Here is an 18,102-nt window from a genome sequence, read left to right on the forward strand (position 1 = left end):
TCTTGATTTGTTTTTGTTTCAAGACCCACTTGGTGTTTGGAGGTAGTTCCTGACAGTCTAACCATTCAGCTTCTGGAAACTTCATTTTCCTTCACAAAACCAAGAATTAAAACAACATTTATCTTTAAAGTTAAAATAATATTTAAGGGGCTGGAGAGAAAATACAATAGGTATGGTGCTTATTACCTTGCACACAGTTAACCTGGGTTTGATCCCTGGCACCACACAATAGTCCCTGAGCATCGCCATTCCTGAGCATTACTGGGCATGGTCCAAAAACAAAAGACAAAAAGAGAAAGAAAAGATATGATCTGTGAGAATCTGGGGCTGGAAGTGGCCAACCCTGGTTCCATCTCCAGCAGCCCATGGTCTCCCAAGTGTGGAATTGGGAGTAGCCTCTGCATCACCGGGTATGGCCCCAAACCCAGGGCCCACCTCCCCACCAAAAAATTCACGTTTATTAAAAGGTGAAAATTCATGTTTAGTAAAAGGTGAAAATCGATACAAATGAGGGTCCCAGCATCTTCTGGAAAGCTGCACTTTGAGGGGCCTTGACAGCTGTGGGGAATGGGGAGATTTAGGAGGATACTTTGGAAAAACATCTGCCTCTATCTGAGCACTAATAATTCAATTCTCAGTCTCATAAAGACTGTGTGAGGGGGCCGGAGTGATAGTATAGTGGGCAGGGCACTTGCCTTGCAAGCAGCTGACTCAGGTTTGATCCCGGGCACCCTATATGGCCAGGAGTGCAGAGTCAGGAATAAGCCCTGAGCTCTGCTGGGTATGGCCCCCAAACAAACGAGACTGTTTTTCAGTTAACACAAAAGAAAGCACTGGATGTTGGGGTCTCTTTATTTTTAGGGGGAGGGGGTGTTCTCCATGCACCCCCTAAAGAGATCCATGCACCCCTAAAGAGATCCCACAGCTTCTTCTTTCGGAAGGGAACATAAAATGAGGTCCCCACAGCTATGCCACCGGACTCCGTGCCAGGTTGTTTTCACTCGGGGTACCCCAGAGGGGCGTGGGTGAGAGCCCTCCCTGCCCCAAGGAGCCCAGCCCCAGCAGCCAACCTTTACAACCCAACTGCCACCATGTCCAAGGCCGCTCTGGCTCCCCACACGCTCGGGCTGAGTCTTACATATGAGTGAACATATTCCTGGACCGCACGGCCACAAAAGCAACTGCACAATACATCATAAGAGACTCCCTACCCATTCTCCATAATTACCACACCATATTTGATGGGAATCAGACATTAGGCAACAAATAATAGAGGGAAATATATATATGCATATATATATATATTTTCAGAGATATATATACCAAAGCTCACATCACCCAAACTTTAACAAGTTAATGATATCCTTTAGAATGTCTTAATGGCTCCTGCCAAAATAGAACAATCTTACACTGTTTCCTATATGAACATTTTTTTGTAAGCATGTTCAGCAGTTCTTCATTACAGACAATACAAAATATATTCTTACACTTTGCATTAGGACAGGTATTGGGGTTTGGGATGGAAACATCCCAAATTTGGTGGTGAGGAGGTGTAATGATGGTGGGATTGGTGTTTGAATATTAAATGTAATCAAGTATTGTGAATTAACTTATAAAATAAAAAAAAAATTTAACCCCCAGAGCTACATCAGCAGGTCCTCGTGCCCACGTGCTGTGGGAGATCAGACTCACACCTCTGACACTTGCACATGATCATGAGTTACTCCCCAGCCGGGGCCTCTTCTGAGCAGTGGAAGTGAAGAGGCCTGCACATCTGCACGACGGAAGGTGTCCCTTACCAGGCTGATGCCATTCACTTGGATATGCTGGAGGAGGACACTGGCCACACTCTCTGTATCCCAATGGACACCTGGGTCATCTGGGAAGTCCCTGAAAGCAAGCAAAGTTAGAGCAGCACTTTGAGTCTGGCAGGAGCTTCTCTCTCAGCTGTGGTAGGTAGGTTGGTGTTGTGAGAGGAAGTGTCATATTTCAGAGGCCAGGTTTCTGTTGAAGAAATCTGACACAATTTGAAATCAGTGCACAGCTCTACACATTTTTGGAGCTTTGTGCTCATTGCTGAGGAAAGGAATGAATGAGACAAGGTTCTGTCTACAAGTTGGGGAGATATAGGTGCCAACTACAGATGTGGATATAAGGCAGAAAGGCACGTGGCTTTATTTCTCTCCCAGCCTCTTGGTGGCTGCTTTTGTCATTGAGCTGTTCTTCACTTAAGGCAGGAAGAGGGGGCCACAAAAAACACAAAAAAGTTGTTGTCGTTGATTAACTCCAGGCTCCAACTCATTCTGAAAAGTGGAAAATAAATGGGGTAGATTCTGAAGATGATCAGCAAATGAAAAGTGGAACTACCAGCCTGGAGGAAAATGGAAGTAGCTCTGCCCTGTGTTGACAGAGCTGGTGCCTGTCACCAGAGCTGGTCCATTCTTGTGGGAGACAATCTGGATCTCATGCAGACCCAGGTGACCCTGAAGCATTCGAGAACATACTGATGAAAAGAAAATCATGCCTAAAAGTTCTTTGGTAAAACAGGAAAAGACTTCTCTTTTCTTGGAGTAAAACTAACAATACTTTAATAAAAAGTACAAATGTATGTTATTTTATTTTATTTAACCTCATGGACAGCTATTGAAGGAGCCCTTACAGATGAAAGAATGCAAACAACAATGAAGACTTACTTACAAAATTGTGAGCTGCATTTGAACCCAGATTTTCTGACTGCAATGCCAGAATGTTCTAGCAGTAGGGAGCCGGTGATATACCCCATCATCACTGCCAGTGGGGCATACTAGATCTCTGAAATTGGGTCTCTGCTTGGTTAACCTGCAGCTTACTTTTGTATCCACTGGCTATGCCATATCCTCCCACCTGTGAAAATTCTTCCTGTTCCTTTTAGTGCATAAATTTATGGCATCACCTACTAAGATACTAAGACCTCAATTTTACCTCTTTTCTGAGAATATTACTCCTACTTGAATAAGTAGATATTCACCACTGTTCAGTTCCGGGCTTGTGCCAACACCCACAATGCAACTGAGAGCGGACACCAGCTGTCACCTGGCAAGCTGCTTTGATCCCTTTAAATGGGATCAAAGCCATTAACTCACTTGAGTAGGACCAAAGGAACATCATGAAAGTTTTTCAGCAAGAAATAACATAAGCCTCAGCACTAACTGTCACTCCAACTTAAGCAGTTGTTCCTTTGCGTCATAGACTAGCTTTACCAAACTTGTATGGTGCCTTTTGTGGAAGACAGCTCTATACTTTTCAAAGCCATTCTGTGTGGTTCTTATAATGTTCCTGCAGTAAGCAGAACAGATTGTTTAGCAGGTCGGGGGGATGGAGAAGCAGAAGGGGAAAGAGGAGGGATCAGGGCAGAATTCTTCCCAGAATGAAGTTTAATATAGATTTAACAAGACCTGCAAAGTGATACAGAAATAAGGAAAAGTACCTTGGAGTGAAAATACCTCCAGTATGTAGCTGGCAGACCCACAAAACATACCAAGTCATGATTCTGAAAACTTACACTGATAATAGTCCATGAACCTTAGCATCTAAGATCACGAATCACGAAATCCCGTTAATCACCGATTTCTCGGGTGGGCTCAGTAACATCTCATTTCGTCCTTCCCTGAGATCTTAGAAGTCTATCTCTACTCGGCCCTCCTAATGATGTTACACTGGGGGCTCTTCAGGGTCAGGGAAATGAGATCCAGCTTGTTACTGAATTTTGCATATGAATACACCATGGGAAGCTTGCAAGGCTGTCCCATGTGGGCAGGAAACTCAGAAGATTGCCAGTTTCTCCCAGAGGGAGAAGTAGGCTAAAGATACAAAAGAAGCTTCTGAGAGCTTGCTTTTAAGTATCTCTCTGGATGTTGGCCATTGATGGGATTACACACACCTGGGTTCCTCTGCCGGTACCTTCATTCATGAGGCCTGTCCGAACGTGTGGAGAAGGGCCTCCAGAATGGCTGTAGCTAGGTTCTAGTGGTCTTCGGCCGCCGGGAGCTCTGCTCGGGGTGGGGAGGGAAGCTGGAGCCCATGCCCTCTAAGGGGCCCCGGGAAAGACAGCCAGGTGTGAGGGCAAGAGACTCTCTGCATCTAAGATAGAAAATTAATCTAATAGAGAAGGTAGCGTAGTACTTGGCTAAGACTACTTTTTTAAAAGAAAATTTTGAAGTGCTGACAGATGAATTCAAGAGTAGGAAAGTTCATGGTTATCTTCCATTTATCATATCAGAGAACTATAGCACTGTTGTCCTGTTGTTCATCGATTTGCTCGAGCGGGCACCAGTAACGTCTCCATTGTAAGATTTGTTGTTACTGTTTTTGGCATATTGAATATGCCACGGGTAGCTTGCCAGGCTCTGCTGTGTGGGTGGGATACTATCGGTAGTTTGTCAGGCTCTCAGAGAGATGGAGGAATGAACCTGGGTCGGCTATATGCAAGGCAAACGCCCTACCTGCTGTGTTATCACTCCAGTCCATCATCAGAGAACATTCTTTTTTATTTTTTAAAAACAGATTCATAGGGCTGGAGTGACAGTACAGCGGGTAGGGCGTTTGCCTTGCACGCGGCCGACCCGGGTTCGAATCCCAGCATCCCATATGGTCCCCTGAGCACTGCCAGGGGTAATTCTTGAGTGCATGAGCCAGGAATGACCCCTGTGCATTGCCGGGTGTGACCCAAAAAGAAAAAAAAAACAAATAAAAACAGATTCATTATGAATTATAAGGTTACAGAGATATTCATGGTTGTGTTTCAGACATACAATATCCCTTCACCAGTGTCCACTCCTTATCACCAATAGGAATTCCCTCCTGTCCCCAGTCTGACTCTGTGGCAGGCACTTTTGCCCTCTCTCTCTCCCTCCTTCTCTCTTCTCTCTCTCTCTCTCTCTCTCTCTCTCTCTCTCTCTCTCTCTCTCTCTCTCTCTCTCTCTCTCCCTCTCATACTCTCTTTCTCTCTTTCTTTTCGGGCACTATGGTTTGCAATACAGATACTGAAAAGTTACCATGTATATCCCTTTATGTACTTTCAACACTCAGCTCTTGTCCAGAATGATGATCATTTCTATTATTGTCATACTGGTTTCTTCTCTATCCTAACTGCCCTTTGCCCCCTACACACTTGTGGCAAGCTTCCAACCACTAATTAGTCCTCCTTGGCCCTTGTTTTTCCTGGCCTTGGATATTAGTCTCATACTATTTTTTTTTTTATATCCCACAAATGAGTGTTGTGTTTCCTTATTCGTCCCTCTCCTGACTCATTTCATTTAGCATGATACTCTCCATGTTCATCCATTTATAAGCAAATTTCATGACTTCATTTTTTCAGGAGCTACTTCTGGCAGTTCTCAACGGACCATATGTGATGTCAAAATGGGGTCAGCTACATGCAAGGCAAGTGCTTAATCTTTTGTACTATTTCTCCAGCCCCAGAAATATACAAGTCAGGGATAATGAGTAAATAAAAACTGTTGCACTTCGTTCTACTACTGTTTCACATATTTTTCTTTTTTCCATTTTTTGGGTCACATCAGGCAGTGTTCAGGGTTTACTTCTGGCTCTGGGCTCAGGGATCATTCCTGGTAGGGCCCAGGGGATCACATGTGATACTAGGGATCAAACCTGGGTTGGCTACATGTACCAGGCAAGTGTTCTGCCTGCTGTAATCTCTCCATGCCCGTTTATTCGGTGGGAGGGGGGGGAATTGGGACCACACCCTGTGGTGCACAGGGTACCACGTGGTGCCAGGGACCAAAGCCCTGCTTGAGTGCAGTGCTGCTGGTACCATGTGGTGCCAGGGATCAAACTCCTTCTGAGTGTCATACTGGTGACCCCCTAGAACTGCTGAGCATGACCTGGAGAGGCCTGAAGTATACCATTAGCCCCAAGCACAAAGCCATCAAGCCCCTGCTCCAAGGCTGAGATTGATGGGAGTGGCGTGGGAGCGGCTTCCCCTTCCTCACCTTCACCCCAAACATGCACCACTGGTGTGGCTGGCACTGAAAAAAAATTGAAAAATATATTGAAAAAAATTAGGGGTCAGGAAGATAGCATTAGCCATTTACCTGTTTAGATCTAGGTATGAAAATGAAAATGACTATTCTTGGATATGAAGCTTAAGCAATTTGGGCTTCATCAGTGAATTGCCCCTTTTCCTCTTATTGACACTCCTAATCCTGAGTTTACCTGTAACTTTTCCTCTGTTTCACCTTTCCTTCCATTTGCTACTAACTTCCCCAAGTCCGCCTTGGTTACAGTGTCAAAACTTCTAGTGACTCTGAACTTTATATCTGTAATGAATTATTTGCTTTTCTCTTTTCCCTATAACTTTTTCATATTTTACTATAGAGCAATGTTCTTTGCTTAAACATATTAGTGCTATCCCCTAATATTTGGGAGTTAATTGATTCTGTAATATATCTACTAATGGGCACCCATCATAATTAAAAGACTCAGGCTTCAGTTTCCACGTTCCTAACACCCCCAAAAGCTGGGTCCTATGGAGGGACTTCTTTTGGGGCAAGCAGCAAAGATATCCCGGCATTGATGGGACAGTTAGAAAGCATAAAGCACAGTCTTGAAGCAAGCAAAGATACATAATCCCATGGTGTAGGAAAAGCTAAATCAGCCTGAGGACCTAGTCTGGGATTTACGGTAAGAGTCTAGCTGGCTTTTAATAATCTCTTGCCCTCAGAGTTCAGAGAATTAAGTTTTTTAATCTATATTTCTTACAGTGTTTATCCAAACAACTACAAATATTTATAAGAAGCAAACTTAATTGTTTAATGTGTACTAGCAGTAAGGGAAAGAGAAGAACAATATGGAGACTTGTCGCCCCTGAAAGAATTTCTCAGAATAGTCTCAGACAGAGCATTTCCTTGAGTTAAAGCCCCCAAAAGAATTGCCTCTGTCAAAACACTTGCCTCCGTAAATGATCAATCACCCCTATACCTACATCTACCCTACATCTCCTATACCTTGAACCCTTCAAAATTCTATAATTATGCTGTTCAGCTTTTGATCAAATGGGCCATTTGATTAAATGGCCTGTCTCTTCGTTCCTCCACCAGGGAGGATGGGGAAGTTCTTGGCCACGGAACACGTTGTACCAAGGAACCTCATCCCCTCCCTGACTCACATTTTTATTTACAGTTCATTTCAGAAGGAATTTAATGTAGGGAATTGTTTACCTAACTGATGAGATGAATTGAGAGGACAAATTCTAGAGATTGGCAATAGCAAGAAGTCGCTGTCACATCTAGAGGGAACACCATGCTGGGTGGAGTGGGGGAGATGAAGGAACCTGAACTGGCAGAATCTGGAGTTCTATTCGGCTGCTGCCAGAGGTACTGCCTGAGATGGACGGAGGGAGGGAAAACACCCTGTTTTTCTCTGTCCTTCAACCTTCCAGTCTCCGTCATTGCCACCTACTGGACATACCTGTCAAAAACTCACTCAAAGGAATGTGACACAGTAGACAAGCACATGTCTAGCATGGGCGCGCGCACACACACATACACACACACACATACACACACACACACCTACACACATCCCTTAGCAAAGATGCCAGGGAAATGTTGTTTCTGTTGGTTCAGAGCATAGACACAAGTATCTGGAAATGTCTTGTGCATAACAGGTGCTCAATAGATACCCGTTTCCACCTGCTCAATCTTGTCCCTAAGCCTTCAGAGAAAGAACTGTCCCCCTGTCTCTCACTAGCTAGGCAGTCCAGCTCTCCAGCCCTGTGGAAGGCAATAATCCACTAGTTGTTTGGGTACTGTGGACAGTAGGAGGCCAGTGCTGGCAAGCAGGATTCAAGGCTCCCAGCAGGGAGGCACGGCGAGGCTTAAGAGCTAGACCCACTAAGTATACTGTGTTGCATGTGAAAAAGCAGTTCAGTGTCAGCAGAAGGGAATGTGGCAGAGAAATCATAAGGTAGGGCAACAAAATACCCAAGGGCTAGGTCTCTGCTCACCACGTGACATGACATGAGCTGCATATTCAGTAAGACTGAGATAATCCCAGATACACCTGATGCCTTCCTGGAGAACTGCGGACCAGCATGTGTCATCTGAGCTCTGGTTTTCACAGTTTTTATTGAGACACCACTATTGAAGCATGACTGATAGACTATTTAGGCTGATCACTGCCTCTAGGTAGCCTAAAACTCCTACCTTGGGACCAGACAGAGAGTATGGTGGGTATGTGACTGCCTTGCATGTGGCTGACCCAGGTTCAATCCCTGTCGTTCCATATGGTCCTCTGAGCCCGCTATGAGTGACCGTTGAGAGCAAGCCCTGAGCACAATCAGGTGTGGTACAAAAACCAACAGAGAGAGAATAAAAAGAAAAAAGAAAAAAGTATGAAATTAAGAGGAAGGAAGGTATCCTACTGGGTCCCACTTCTCTTAAATGCAGAAAACATCAAACATAAAGGTTGAAAAGTGACTCCTTTGTGCCAAATTGCTTTTTTTTTTGGTTTGGTTTTTGTCTTTGGGGCCACACCTGGCTGTCCTCAGGGCTTACTCCTGGCTCTAAGTTCAGGTATCACTCATGGCTGGGCTTGCAGGACCTTATGGGGTGCCAGGAATAAAATTCAGGTCAGCCATATGCAAGGCAAATGCCCTACTTGCTGTGTTATGGCTCCAGCATTTGAGTTGTGGTTAGCCTAAAATTTGACCCTAAACAACTCAAGACTTTTAAGTAATAACTCTTTTAAGTAATAACTTAAAAAAATAAGTTTAAGTAATAACTCTTTTTCTTCTGCTTTGTTTAGGGGTGACATCCAATAGTGCTTTGGATTATTCCTGTTCTGTGCTCAGGCATTACTTCTGGTAGTACTCAGGGGACCACATGTGGTGCTGGGGATAGAACCAGGATTGGTCACATGTAAGGCAAGTGCCTTACCCTTATACTATCTCTCCAGCACACACATAGTAATTTTTTCAGTCTCTGATGTATTAATATTTCTGCCTTTTAGAAAAACATCTAGTAGAATGTAACAGAAGTGTTATGAGTCAGATGTGTCCCTAAGTCACAGTTGATGAACAAACTTTGTCCCATTTTTCTTTGGGCTGTCTCTCTTCAAGCTAGCTGGAGTTTTTAAACTATGCCTAGATTTTTTTTTATTTTTTGGGTCACACCCAGTGATGATCAGGGGTTATTCTCAGTCTGCAATCAGGAATAACTCCTGGCGGTGCTCCGGGGACCATGTGGGATGCCAGGGATCAAACCTGGGTTGGCTGTGTGCAAGGCAAATGCCCCTCCTGCTGACTATTGCTTCAACCCCATGAAGCAGTCATTCTGGTCCATGAAGTAATCTTAGGCTCAAGGGTCAGGTGAAGCAGAGTAACCACTAAAGGAGAAGTTCTGGCGGGACCACTTGTCACATGCACACATCAAGCTAGCCCAACAGCATACAATCTCTGCGGTTTTCTTACTTGTGCTGCAATTCCATGGTCTTATATATTCTTTTTTTTTTTTTGGGTCACACCCAGCAATGTTCAGGGGTTACTCCTGGCTCTGCACTCAGGAATTACTCTGGTGGTGCTTGGGGAACCATATAGGGCACCGGGGATTGAACCTAGGTCGGCTGTGTGCAAGGCAAATGCCCTACCCACTTTGCTATGGCTCCGGCCACAATATATTCATTATTTTTAGTTAAAAAAAAAAAAGTTCTTTCAAAGCTGACATGCCACTGGCCAAGCAAGTGAAAACAGAGATAAATAAATGGGACTATCTCAAACTAAGAAGCTTCTGCACCTCAAGAGAAACAGTGACCAAAGTACAAAGACAATTAACAGAATGGGAAAGGATATTTACGTAGTACCCATCTGATAAAGGGTTGATATCAAGGATATACAATGCACTGGTTGAACTCCACAAGAAGAAAACTGCCAACCCGATCAAAAAATGGGGTGATGAAATGAACAGAAACTTTCCCAAAGAAGAAATCCAAATGGCTGAGAGGCAGATGAGAAAATGTTCAATATCACCAATCATCAGGGAGATGCAGATCAAAACAACAATGAGATATCATCTCACATCACAGAGACTGGCCCACATCCCAAAAAACAAAAGCAACCGGTGTTGGCGTGGATGTGGGGAGAAAGGGACTCTCCTTCACTGCTGGTGGGAATGCCGACTGGTTCAGCCCTTTTGGAAAACAATATGGATGATTCTCAAAAAATTAGAAATTGAGCTTCCATTTGACCCAGCAATACCACTCCTGGGAATATATCCCGGAGAGGCAAAAAGGTATAGTAGAGATGATATCTGCATTTCTATGTTCATTGCAGCACTGTTTACAATAGCCACAATCTGGAAAAAAACAGAATGCCCCAAAACAGATGACTGGTTAAAGAAACTCTGGTACATCTACACAATGGAATACTATATAGCTGTCAGAAAACATGAAGTCATGAAATTTGCATATAAATGGATCAACATAGAAAGTATCATGTTGAGTGAAATGAGTCAGAAAGAGACAGACATAGAAAGATAGCACTCATATGTGGAATATAACTGAGAAGTACAAGTTGGCAGTGATGCAATTTCTGGCAGATATTTCTCTGGATTTAGTTACTAAAATACTAAAATACAGAAACCCAAAACCGTGAGGCTGCTAAGTGTGGCCACTTGACCTCATACCTCTTCATTCTCAGCAATGGAAAACAAATTATCAAATGTTTCCTTTTCAGCAGGTCCGACTTTAGGGGTGGAGACTCTCCAAACAATAATAGTGAGTTTTGTTGAAATACTGAATGCAATCAAAGTGAAAGTAAAGTGAAATTTATCAGTTACACAGTGGGGGGGCTAGGGGTATGGGGGGGGCTAGGGGTGTGGGGGGACGGGGTGGAGCTATATTGTGATTCTTGGTCGTGGAATATGTGCAATGATGAAGGGATGGGTGTTCCAGCATTGTATAACTGAGACTTAAACCTGAAAACTTTGTAACTTTCCACATGGTGACTCAATAAAAAAAAAAAAAAGGTCTGTGGTCAGAGAAATAACACAGGGGTTATAGTACTTGCCTTGCATGTGGCTGACAATAGTTTGATCCCTGGCACCACATCTGGTCTCCTGAGAATCACCTGGAGGGATTCTTATGTGGAGTCAGGATAAGCCCAGAGCCTGCCTGTGTCCCCTGCCCCCCCCCCAAAAAGACCCAATTTGTGGTTGCAATGGCTGTGGGTCACACACTTGGTGGCGACACACACTTAGTCATGGTGCTTACACACATTTGTTTGTCATGCAATGAATATCACACACTTCACTGTGTCATAGGGGATCTCAATGGCTGAACCACATGGATCGTGCTCAGGCATGTGGGCAGTGCAGAGGAATCCTACTCACTGTCCTTGGTCTATGTGGCAGGCGCTCGACTAGTGAGCACACATGACCCCTAAAATGCCTCCATTTGAGTTATTACTTTTAAGTTATTATTTTGAGTTCCCCTTTGTAATAATCTAAGATGTATCACTTAAAAGTCTTTAGGGAAATCCATACTTCAGAGAAATCTAGAAATCTTTTTTTTTAATGGCAGAAACTGGCAAGGTACTCGTGGTATACTCAATATGCCAAAAACAGTAACAATGACAGTCTTCATTCCCCTGATCCTGAAAGTGTAGCCAATGGCGTATTGGGGCAATACTTGCATGCTACAAGTATTGTGGCTATTGTAAACAGTGCTGCAATGAACATAGAAATGCAGATATCATCTCTACTATACCTTTTTGCCTCTCCGGGATATATTCCCAGGAGTGGTATTGCTGGGTCAAATGGAAGCTCAATTTCTAATTTTTTGAGAATCATCCATATTGTTTTCCAAAAGGGCAATACTTGCATGCTACACTTGCATGCGACAGGGACGAATGGAGACTTACTGGTGCCTGCTCGAGCAAATCGATGAACAACGGGATGACAGGTGATACAGTGACAGTGATTTCCCCTTTAAAATTTTTGCCTTAATAAGGTTGCAGAGAGCATCCTTATATTATGTATAGATCTCTACATTTCCCTGGAATGACAATCATAGAAAGGCAGCTTCTCCTGTCTCATGAGCAGGGGGAGAAGGCAGCTGTAATAGAGAGGGGATCACTAAGTCAATGATGGTTGGAGAAATCATTCGGGATGGGAGATGTGTACTGAAAGTAGGTAAAGGACCAAACATGATGGCCTCTCAGTATCTGTATTGCAGACCATAATGCCCCAAAGTAAAGAGAGAGTATGGGGGAAATTGTTTGCCATGGAGGCAGGGGGAGGGCTGGAAAGGGGGGGATACTGGGGACATTGGTGGTGGGGAATGTGCACTGGTGGAGGGATAGATTTTTGATCATTGTATGATTGTAACTCGAACATGAAAGCTTATAACTGTACCTCATGGTGATTCAATAAAAAATAATAAAGAAAGAAAGAAAGAAAGAAAGAAAGAAAGAAAGAAAGAAAGAAAGAAAGAAAGAGGGGGCTGGAGCGATAGCACAGCGGGTAGGGCGTTTGCCTTGCACGCGATCGACCTGGGTTTGATTCCCAGCATCCCATATGGTCCCCTGAGCACCGCCAGGAGTGATTCCTGAGTGCAAAGCCAGGAGTAACCCTTGTGCATCGCCAGGTGTGACCCAAAAAGAAAAAATAAAAAAAGAAAGAAAGAAAGAAAGAAAGAAAGAAAGAGAGAAAGAAAGAAAGAAAGAAAGAAAGAAAGAAAGGCAGTTTCTAAGTCAAAGGTGAACAGAACATGCAGAGATAGCCTGGGACCACTCCCGCCATCAGCCCGGTGGAACTTGGGGCCATTAGGCCATCCCTGGTGGTATTCCAAGGCCATGTGGTGCTGGGGACAGAAGTCAGCGCCTCAAACATGCTAGGTATGTGCTCACCCCCTATGCTATTTCCCCAGAACCTAGAATGTTTTCTTGAAAACTGTATTATAAAGAGCAGTTAGAAAGCTATAAGGAATTTAGCTTCCTTAAACAAGAAAAGTCTTTTTCACTAAAGTTTTGTACATAGGGACTGATAGGAAAGATAATAACAGCAACTCATTACAAGAGCCCTGATTGTTCTAAAAATCTCAGAAGCTTATTTATTTTTGTTGCCCCCACCCCTGCTCCTTTCCCTTCTCTTCATTGCTGCTGTTCTCACTCTGGTCACGGCCAGGGACCACACACCTGGCTGTGGTGCTTGCTGGGGTTAGACAACACGCTGCACTCGTTTAATTATGGCGTTTGCCAGGAGTCGATTTTTTTTTTTTTTAAGTAACACTGTTTTATTTAGAGAGATATGTGGGGTGGGGTGAGAGAGAAAGAAAGAGAGACAGGAGAGACACACACAGAGACAGAAAGCAAGACAGGTTAGGAGTCTGTTCAAGAGAACATGAGCTTTTCCAGAGGGGAGAGATACTTTTCAGCCTGAGATGCAGAGTGACTGCACGCATCTTGAACCCTTAGTTGTGTTGCTCACAAACATTTTGGTGATAGTGCTCACAGGAGTCATGCTTGCTTGTCATAGTTCTTGTCCATCTTTTATTACATGCTCACAGAGGGTTGGAAGCCATTGAGCGCACAGGTAGTGAAGACACCAGGTTCTTACAACAGAGCTGCCGGGATTGCACTTGGTGCTTGTGGTGGCACCAGGGGTTGAACCTGCAACCTTATGCTTGCAACACAGACTTTCTGAGTTTCTGACTATCCCCCTGGATCCATCAGGTAATTTTATACCCACTTTTTAATTCTGTGAGTGCCCTGGAAGTTCAGTTCATTTACTCCCTTCCATAGTTGGAAAGATCTAGTTAAAAGATAATAACGGGGGCTAGAGCAATAGCACAGTGGGTAGGGCATTTGCCTTGCACGCAGCCGACCTGGGTTCGAATCCCAGCATCCCATATAGTCCCCTGAGCACTGCCAGGAGTAATTCCTGAGTGCAGAGGCAGGAATAACCCCTGTGCATCGCCAGGTGTGACCCAAAAAGCAGAAAAACAAACAAACAAAAAAACAAAAAAAAATAATGACGGAGCTACATTGAAGTTATATAGGCATGAAAAGTACTGACTAATGGGGAGCAAAAAGGAAAACATATATTATAAAAATTCTAATTGTTTGATTAACCAACTCTACATTGAAATCATCTTTGTGTAATTGAAGCACATATAAATGTTGAATTCAAGTCTCAAAGAATGGTCAATCTTCATATTTAAAGAACACTTGGAGGGCCCTGGAATAACTCCACGACAAAGCACCTGCCTGCAGACATATAGTTGTGAGTTCAGCCCTTGGCACCATCACACATGCTGTGCATGGTCCAGGCAGAGATGCCTGCAGCATGGTTGTCAGTCCCCCTGAAGACACAAGTGTGCAGGCTCAGGTGCACCATAACCAGTGGGCTCCCAGGAAGGGCTGAGCACTGAAGCAGAAAATGCTTGGCACCACCTTTCTCATGTGGAGCAAATAAGGACCATGTGACTGCTCTATAATACCTATAAACAGGCATTATAGAGCAGTTCCCTTGCTGCTCGCTACTTTAGATCCATACCCCCTTCAGGGAACTGAAATAAAATTTATTGGCCATAGAGTTCTCAAGAAACTGCTTTGAATTATTGGCAGGGCCCTTTTTGTTTTACTTTTTTTTTTGGGTGGACATCCAAGCAGTACTCATGGGGCCCAGGGCCACACCCAGCAATACTCACCAACTAGGTCTGAAGGTTCAGTGTTCAGGCACAAGAATGGAGAACTTCTCAGGCTTGTGGTGTCAGGGACCACTAGGGCTACCCTGTGGTGCTGGGCTCTCTAGGGCACATCTGCTGGTGCTGAGAAATGTTCACAGGGTGCTTGGGACTGAGCCAGAGTCCCATGCATACAAAATAAGCATCCTTGACTCCTGTGCTATCTCCCTGTCTCCCTTCATGGTTTTGAGTTATTTTTAATGAGTATGGGAATTGCTTACATGCTGGTATGAGATACAGTACAGCAGATAAGGTGACTTGCATGTGGCAGATACAGATTCGATTCCCAGCATTGATTATGGTCTCCTGAGCACCATCAGGAGTGAGTGATCCCTGTGCACAGAGCCAGGAGTAAGCCCTGAACACTACTGGGTGTGGCCTCAAAACAAACAAAAATAATTACTAATATGTAAAGCTAAGCAATTCTTTCTGGTTTAAAGAGGTGGGCAGAGATCAAATTTCTGGCCAAATAAAGCAGATTTGCCCAAGTAAAGCAGAGATGCCAACTCTGCTTTAGTCAAGGTGAGGTACTCTCGTGACAATGCCAGGCAGTTGTCATGTTTTCCTTAGCCGATATGTCTTTCATTTTTGAATTTCCATACATAGAACCCACTCAGTTCAGAAATTATCAAACTAAAGCCCTGAAGTATCTGAAAAGTCATGCTCTATACTTGGTCTTCACAGTTAGTGACTCCAGGTGTTTTCACTCTTTCATTCTACACTCAGACTCAGGAGGTATTTTCCTGATAAAAAGCCAGAATGGAAAACTAGGAATACAGGTGGTGTTTCCAAGTTTACTGATAAAGGAAGGAAGTCTGAGAGCTAATGGAAAGATCAGTGAGGGAAAAAAGTCAAACCCAAGAAATAGTACAGGGGTTAAGGTGTTTCCTCTGCATGTGGTCAACCCATGTTCGATCCCCAGGACCACATAGTCCCCCGAGGAGTACCAGACACAAAGCTCAGAGTACTACAGAGTAAAGCTCTAGTACTGCTGGGTGTGGCCCCCAAACCTACCACACTTTAAAAAAAAAATCATAAGAAATGGACAAGAGAGATACCTCAAAGGGCTGAGAGTGCATTTTCATGCTGAGGACCTGGGTCCTGAGGAGCCTCCAGCAGGTGTGACGCCCAAACAAAAAAATAATTAAGAAGTCTACTAAGGTCAAAGAGATAGTACAGTGGGTAGATAGTACAGCGGGTAAGGCGGCTTGTCTTGGCCAATGTCAACCCGAGTTAGATCCCCAGAGCCCACCAAGAGTGATCTTTGAGAACAGAGCCAGGAGAAAGCCTAGATCACTTCTGGGTGTGGCCCAAGAACCAAACCAAAACCAACCCCCCAAAAAAACAACCAACAAACCAACAATAAAACAAACCCCACCCCCCCCAAATCTCTACTAAAAGTAGTTTGAAGAAAAGGAGTAATTTACAAAGGGTGAATTATAAAAGTGGCAACACATATACTCTGATTCTAAAAATATATATATATATATATATATATATATATATATCAAAGAAATGCAAAATTAAAGCCAAAAGGGCATGAGGCAACAAAAGAAAGGGCTGCTTATCAAGTTGGTAAACCGAGTTTAAATTGCACAATTTGGTCATATGATTGCTGTGCCCTTTGACCCTAAACTTCTAGAAACTTACTCTAAGGAAATAACTAGAAACTTCTAAAGGTCAAAGTGAACACAGGCAGAGATACCACTTTCACTGCCATTCTAAGGGACAGAGGTCTGCAGTTCTGTTGTTCTGCCACCAGGGAGCAATTTCTCCATCTTCCTGAATTGTGTCTTATGATAAATGCTAAAGATAATATAGCTTGGGAAGCAAAGTAAAAGTAAAGAAAGCACAGAGACTCCCCAAATTAGGAATGGTGATGCAAAACAGAACAAAACAATAACTCTCAAGTGACTGACTAAAAGAATGATACTCATGGAACAGGAATAGGATGATGTTTTTAATATTTAGGGGGATTTACTTTTGATGCAAGCCTGTGAGAGAGCTTCTGAATATCCTTCAGTCTCCAGAGAGCAGAGCTGGGGGAAGGCATATCTGGCGCCTGACTGACCTATGGGGGAAAAGGGGGGGAGGCTGGAGTGAAGGGAGAAGGAGTATGGGGGAAGGAAGGGCCCTCAGGAGGCTCCTTCTGCATGTGGACTCGCTCTGGGGACTGGGCGTTTGAACATCTTGTCCGGGAGGAGAAAGAGACCTGATCTCCGTGGGGTGCAACTCTCTGGCACTTAGGGGGAAGCCTGAGCTCCTGAGACTGAGTAATGGCAGAAAAGCTGCAGGTGCGGAAACCAGGGGAGCCGCAGGCGGGTGCTGACTGAGCAAGCCCTGTCTCATGCCAGGCCTCTGATTGGAATCACTGGACCATACACTCCAGGTGTCAAGTGTGGGGCTAAGATTGAGGTAAACAAACACAAACAAGTCTAGGTCCCTTCACTTGGAAGATGAAGGCCTTGGAGTGGGTGAGTTTTGATTTAGGGGAGGATGGGAAGGAATCAGCTGGGGAGGGAAGTCCCAGATGAAGTAGCAGTTGGCTTCTCCGTGGCCCCATCATTCAGCAGCTGCTAATGTGCATGTTGCCCTTTATGAAGGTGACAGTCTGTGTCTGGCTCTGAGAACAGCAGGAATCTGGAAGCTTTCAGACTAAATAGCAAAGACAAGTTTTGCAAATTGTTAGATATAATAATTAGAAGTCTCACAAACTCTTCTTTGGGGTTATTAAGCAAACACAAGGGGCTAGTCTGGGTCACACCTGGTGGTGCTTTGTGCTTGGTCCTGGTATGCACTAGTTATTAGTCCTGGTAAGGCTCAGGGGACCAACTATGGTGCTGGGGATCGAACCTAGATTGGTTACATGCAAGGCCAGTGCCTTACCTGCTGTACTATCTCTCCACCACCAAACACTGGTAATGCCCCAAACTTCATCCTGCCCTAGATCTTAGTTTCATAAACAAATCTGACCTCTCAGCCTGTGAAGGCTCAGGAATATTTGTTGTCTTAGTGGCTGAACAGCCTCAAACTCTGACTTTTGCTGCACTTTCCAGTGACTTACCCTGACTCTTTAGACCCGTGTCAGCAGAGCCATGAAATTTTCAGGAAAAATCCTCTTTGGCTTTGTTGGTTTCTAATACCGGGGCTGCAAGGAGAAAAAGCCGCCCCTGCTCTCCTTTCCCCACATTAGGGAAGCCCACGACCCAGGTTTTCCTTCTCCAGACCCAGTCCTGCAGGCAGAGGCCAGAGTCGTTGCTGCTTGCACTTCACCAGAGTTGGGTAATAGCTTATCTCTCGGAAAACCAAGTCCCACTTTTGCACACTGCACTCTGAACTTTAACACAGAGACAGCTCACACAC

The 18,102-nt window shown here is 44.3% G+C and overlaps 1 protein-coding gene across 3 annotated transcripts in view; it reads right to left on the minus strand.

Moving 5' to 3' along the window:
• PIGL (phosphatidylinositol glycan anchor biosynthesis class L) overlaps positions 1–18,102 on the minus strand; it is an 80,624-nt gene that overhangs the window by 24,149 nt on the left and 38,373 nt on the right. For all 3 annotated transcript variants that reach the window (XM_055140190.1, XM_055140188.1, XM_004616303.2), the window contains exon 3: positions 1,800–1,890. In XM_055140190.1, coding sequence (XP_054996165.1) covers positions 1,800–1,890 — 91 coding nt within the window. The remainder of the gene's footprint in view (positions 1–1,799; positions 1,891–18,102) is intronic.

This window comes from Sorex araneus, chromosome 5 (genome assembly GCF_027595985.1).
Source record: "Sorex araneus isolate mSorAra2 chromosome 5, mSorAra2.pri, whole genome shotgun sequence".
Classification (NCBI taxonomy): domain Eukaryota; kingdom Metazoa; phylum Chordata; class Mammalia; order Eulipotyphla; family Soricidae; genus Sorex; species Sorex araneus.